A 4,169-nucleotide genomic window follows, 5' to 3' on the forward strand; every position below is an offset into this window, starting at 1 on the left:
TTGTGTCCCTCTTTCCGGCTGCTCCGTTAGTTCTGTTTGTAGCTCTGAAAACGATATTAGTTCTGTTGCCGGAAAAATATCTATCGGAATTCCTGTTGTGATCGGTAAAGATGAAACGTCGTGTGAGGCAAAAGGCCGTGTCTCGATAGATGAGTTTTTTCCACGTTCCAAAGGTAATATCTCGGTTTCCCATAAGCCTGAAGTGATGCATATAGTTAATTTAATTTTTGTTGGGCAAGATCCTGTTTCCAAGATATCCGGATTGATGGATGATATGTGCACGCCTGGATCTTCTGATTTAAACGAAGGGCAGGTCGATACTTCAAATTCTAATTTAATGTGTGGGTCAGTGGGACCTGATACAAGTAGTACCATTGGATTTAATAATGATGAGCCTGGAGGGTCAATTAAAGATAAGCTAATTAGCACATGTGTAACAAGTGATGGGCACGAGATGAAGTTTGGGTCTGAACCACGAGGTCAATAATGGATCTTACAAGGTGGATAAATGTGTTGAGCATATGGAGAAGGTGGGCTCAGGGCCTTTAGTGGTTAGTTTTCGACATAACAAAAAGAAAAAGATTAGACTTTTTAATAAGCATCATTTTCTAAATCATATTAGGGATAAAAAAGATTTTAAAAAATTCGGAATGTCGCAATAAATTTATATGGGGTCTTCAATCATACGAAGTGATGAAGGGTATGGAGGAAGAACAAGATGATGATGATGATGATGATGATGATGATGATGATGATGATGATGATGATGATGATGATGAAGATTTTTCATCCTTCGATTCAGAATCCTAAATGTATTGTTACGTTTTTTGTTTTATTTCGAGGTATCTTAGTTCCATTGAGTCATACAGTTATTTTCAGGTCCGTAGTTTCGGCGGTCGTTCGTGTTCGGGTTTGTGTTTTAAGTCTTTAGTTTCGTTGTCGTGTTAAAATTGTAGTTTCGGGGATTGTTCGTGTTTTAAGTCTATAGTTTCGTTGTCGTGTTAAAATTGTAGTTTCGGAGATTGTTCGTGTTTTAAGTCTTTAGTTTCGTTGTCGTTTTAAAGTTGTAGTTTCGTAGTTGCTTGGTGTCGTTAGCTTTTGGCTAGTTTTTTATTTTTAATATAATATAATGCTTGCTTTTAAAGAAAAGAATAATACTCCGTAATAATTGTACAATAACGTTGCGACGTAATTTTTCTTAAAAATTTTACAAATATTTGGGCCAAAGTTTGAGAAACCGAAAATCGAGCCTACTCCCAACTCCCTGGTACCCTGTTCAACTGAACTCGCAACACAAAACTCCCTTTCACAAAAGTCTAAAACAACCTTCAAGACGGTGTATCAATGGCCGCAAATCAACCAGAAATTGATTCGTTCCGACTCTTTCCTTCAACAGATGATAACAAAACTCAATTAGGGTTTTCTTTTCTTGATGATTCACCTGAAAAACCTCCACTTCCACTTCCACCTCCTTGTATTGAAGTCCTTATTTCTCAGGTATTTATTTATTTTATACCTATTGAGCATCTAATTTATCAGCAATATTCATATGTAACTTTACTTGTACGTCTAACAGGCTTCGTCTTCTGTTAAACCCACTTTTGAGCCTGTCAATTTCGATGGACTTACTATACTCAAGGTAACAAAATTTCATGTTTATCAATTTTGACTTTTGAGGTCAAAGTTGTTGACTTTTGAAGTTAAATGTTTGTTGTAGGGGCGAGTGAGTACTGAAGAAGTGTTTGCATTGGCGAATTCGGATTTAGTTCCTGGAAAATATGAAGGTATGTAGAAATACTGCCTCTTTAATTGAATTATAGGAATATATCTGTAAATGTGCTGTTTTATGTTTTACGAGTCTCATTTTTGTGGTTTTAGGTGGTTTGAAGTTATGGGAAGGTTCATTGGATTTGGTTCGAACTCTTCGGCTAGAGATTGAATGTGGCAATATATCGTTGGCTGGGAAAAAAGTGTTAGAGGTGAGAATCTTATCCCTAAAGTGGTTGTAAATTTTATAGTATCTTTTGCAATAGGAGGTTTACATGCAGTGACACATTTCTGTCAAAACCATTTTATCTAAGTTATTTGTCTCATTTCTCCAATACTATTATTATATGAACGTTAAGTACTCAAAATTTATATGGTTTAATCTGTTGATTCAAACATTTGAAACGGATTATTGCGAGTTCATTTGGTACTAATCGGTGCCAAATTGCAAACTTTGTTGTAGTTTGTATCATTATTATCGTTATTTTTGTTCATGACTCATGAGTCACTTTAATGTATCGTAACCACTTTCAATGGCATACAGCTTGGTTGTGGGCATGGGCTTCCAGGGATATTTTCTTGCCTGCAGGTAAACGTTCTTTTTTCTTTTTTTTTTCTTTTTAAATAAAGAAAGTATTTTTAAAGGGGGAGATAAACTGATTTTTTTTTCTTATACTTCAGGGGGCATCTGCTGTACATTTTCAAGATTTCAATTCTGAGGTCTTACAGTGTCTCACGATTCCTAATGTTGTTGCTAATCTTCCTCAAAAAGATCAATCACCGAATAATTATTCAAAAGTGCGTTTCTTTGCTGGCGATTGGAGTGAAGTACATCAAATATTGCCCAACGTACAAACTGATGATAAGGAGTCAGACTCAAGTGCATCTGTTGGTTATGATATTATTCTAATGGCTGAGACAGTTTACTCAATTTCTACCCTTCCTGCACTTTATGAACTTATAAAGAAGGTGAATCATGGTTTCATCTAAGTTTATTTTTTTTCTAAATATCTTTATAACAAGATGGATTTGAGTAATACAAATGTTGAGTTTGTGATTTTGTCCAGTTTTTAATATGATTCCATATATAGGAAATCAAATGTTTCTTCCATAGGTGTTTTGGATCCTCACAAGATACTTTTACCCTCGTTAATAATAATATGATTTGTTTGCATACAGGTTATGAGTCATCCTAATGGAGTTGTTTACATGGCAGCTAAAAAGTACTATTTTGGGGTTGGAGGAGGATCAAGACGTTTCATATCACTGGTCGAAAAAGAGGGTGAACTACTTATCCTTTTGTCTACTCTTATCATTTCATTGTTTGATATGAATTCTTTAACAAAAAGATTGCTTTATTATAGCATAATACTAACCAACTGTATCCGAAAAAGACACTAGATTTCATCTTCACAATTGTCTGTTGCTTTTTTATTTTATTTTGCAGGTGTTATGGTGGCCAGCCTTATTGCTGAGGTGGGGGGTGGATCCTCGAATGTTCGTGAAGTATGGAAGCTCCAATTCAAGTAACATTTACAATTTTCTATCTTATTATATATTTCTTTATTAGTTAAATTAATCTTCACTATGTGAACTTCAGTTAATTTTTGTTGTATTTTCTACCGTGGATTGATTTTCATACTACATAGATGAATTATTCGGTAAGTTTCTGAGACTTGTATGCTGGATGGGTTATTTCGTGCTTAAATTTCATGCCCATTTTTCACGCAGAAGTTACTGATTTAACGTCAAGAAACCAAAATCCATTCTTCATAGGGAAAATTGTTTTAAAATGTATCAACTTTCACTAAATTCTATTGTATGCATTCAACTTTCAAAGTTTCTATTGTATGCGTTAAACTATTTAATTTGTTCTATTGTATGCAACCCATGACCTCATCCGGTAACAGGTCACTAAATCATATTTGTTGCCATGTAAGATATTAATATGTATATATTTATGCTTACATGGAAAATACACATGAAATTTTTTTATGCTTACATAGACAATACATCATCCCTCTTCTTCATGAGCATCATCTCTATTCATCATCACCCTCTATTGTAATACAAACACAAAATAGCTAACTACCATGAAATAAAACAAATTGTAGAAATTAATTTCAAACACATCCCTATCAAATTAAATCACACTAACATAAAATCAACATCTTGTGAGGGCTCCTTACATGAGTTTCTTTTTTGGAAATAAAAACATCAACCTGTTGACAAGTTCATGATATGTAAATGGATTTCTTGTTTGCAAGTTCATGACATGTAAATGGCTCTTCACATGAGCTAGTGTAAGATTTTTAACCTGTTGACATAATCATTAACAAAAACATTAAAAGATTGTCACCTGTTAAACATAAATCACAAATCATTAACATAAATACATAAAT

General features: G+C 33.9%; 1 protein-coding gene across 1 annotated transcript; it reads left to right on the plus strand.

Moving 5' to 3' along the window:
* The first annotated feature begins 1,226 nt into the window (after positions 1–1,226).
* LOC139897567 (uncharacterized) lies at positions 1,227–3,676 on the plus strand. Its single transcript, XM_071880269.1, has 8 exons — positions 1,227–1,497; positions 1,577–1,639; positions 1,718–1,784; positions 1,879–1,979; positions 2,312–2,356; positions 2,449–2,736; positions 2,947–3,049; positions 3,215–3,676. The coding sequence occupies exons 1-8, from the start codon at positions 1,345–1,347 to the stop codon at positions 3,295–3,297; spliced, it is 903 nt and encodes a 300-aa protein (XP_071736370.1). The 5' UTR covers positions 1,227–1,344; the 3' UTR covers positions 3,298–3,676.
* Positions 3,677–4,169: the final 493 nt, after the last annotated feature.

This window comes from Rutidosis leptorrhynchoides, chromosome 3 (assembly GCF_046630445.1).
Source record: "Rutidosis leptorrhynchoides isolate AG116_Rl617_1_P2 chromosome 3, CSIRO_AGI_Rlap_v1, whole genome shotgun sequence".
Lineage (NCBI taxonomy): Eukaryota > Viridiplantae > Streptophyta > Magnoliopsida > Asterales > Asteraceae > Rutidosis > Rutidosis leptorrhynchoides.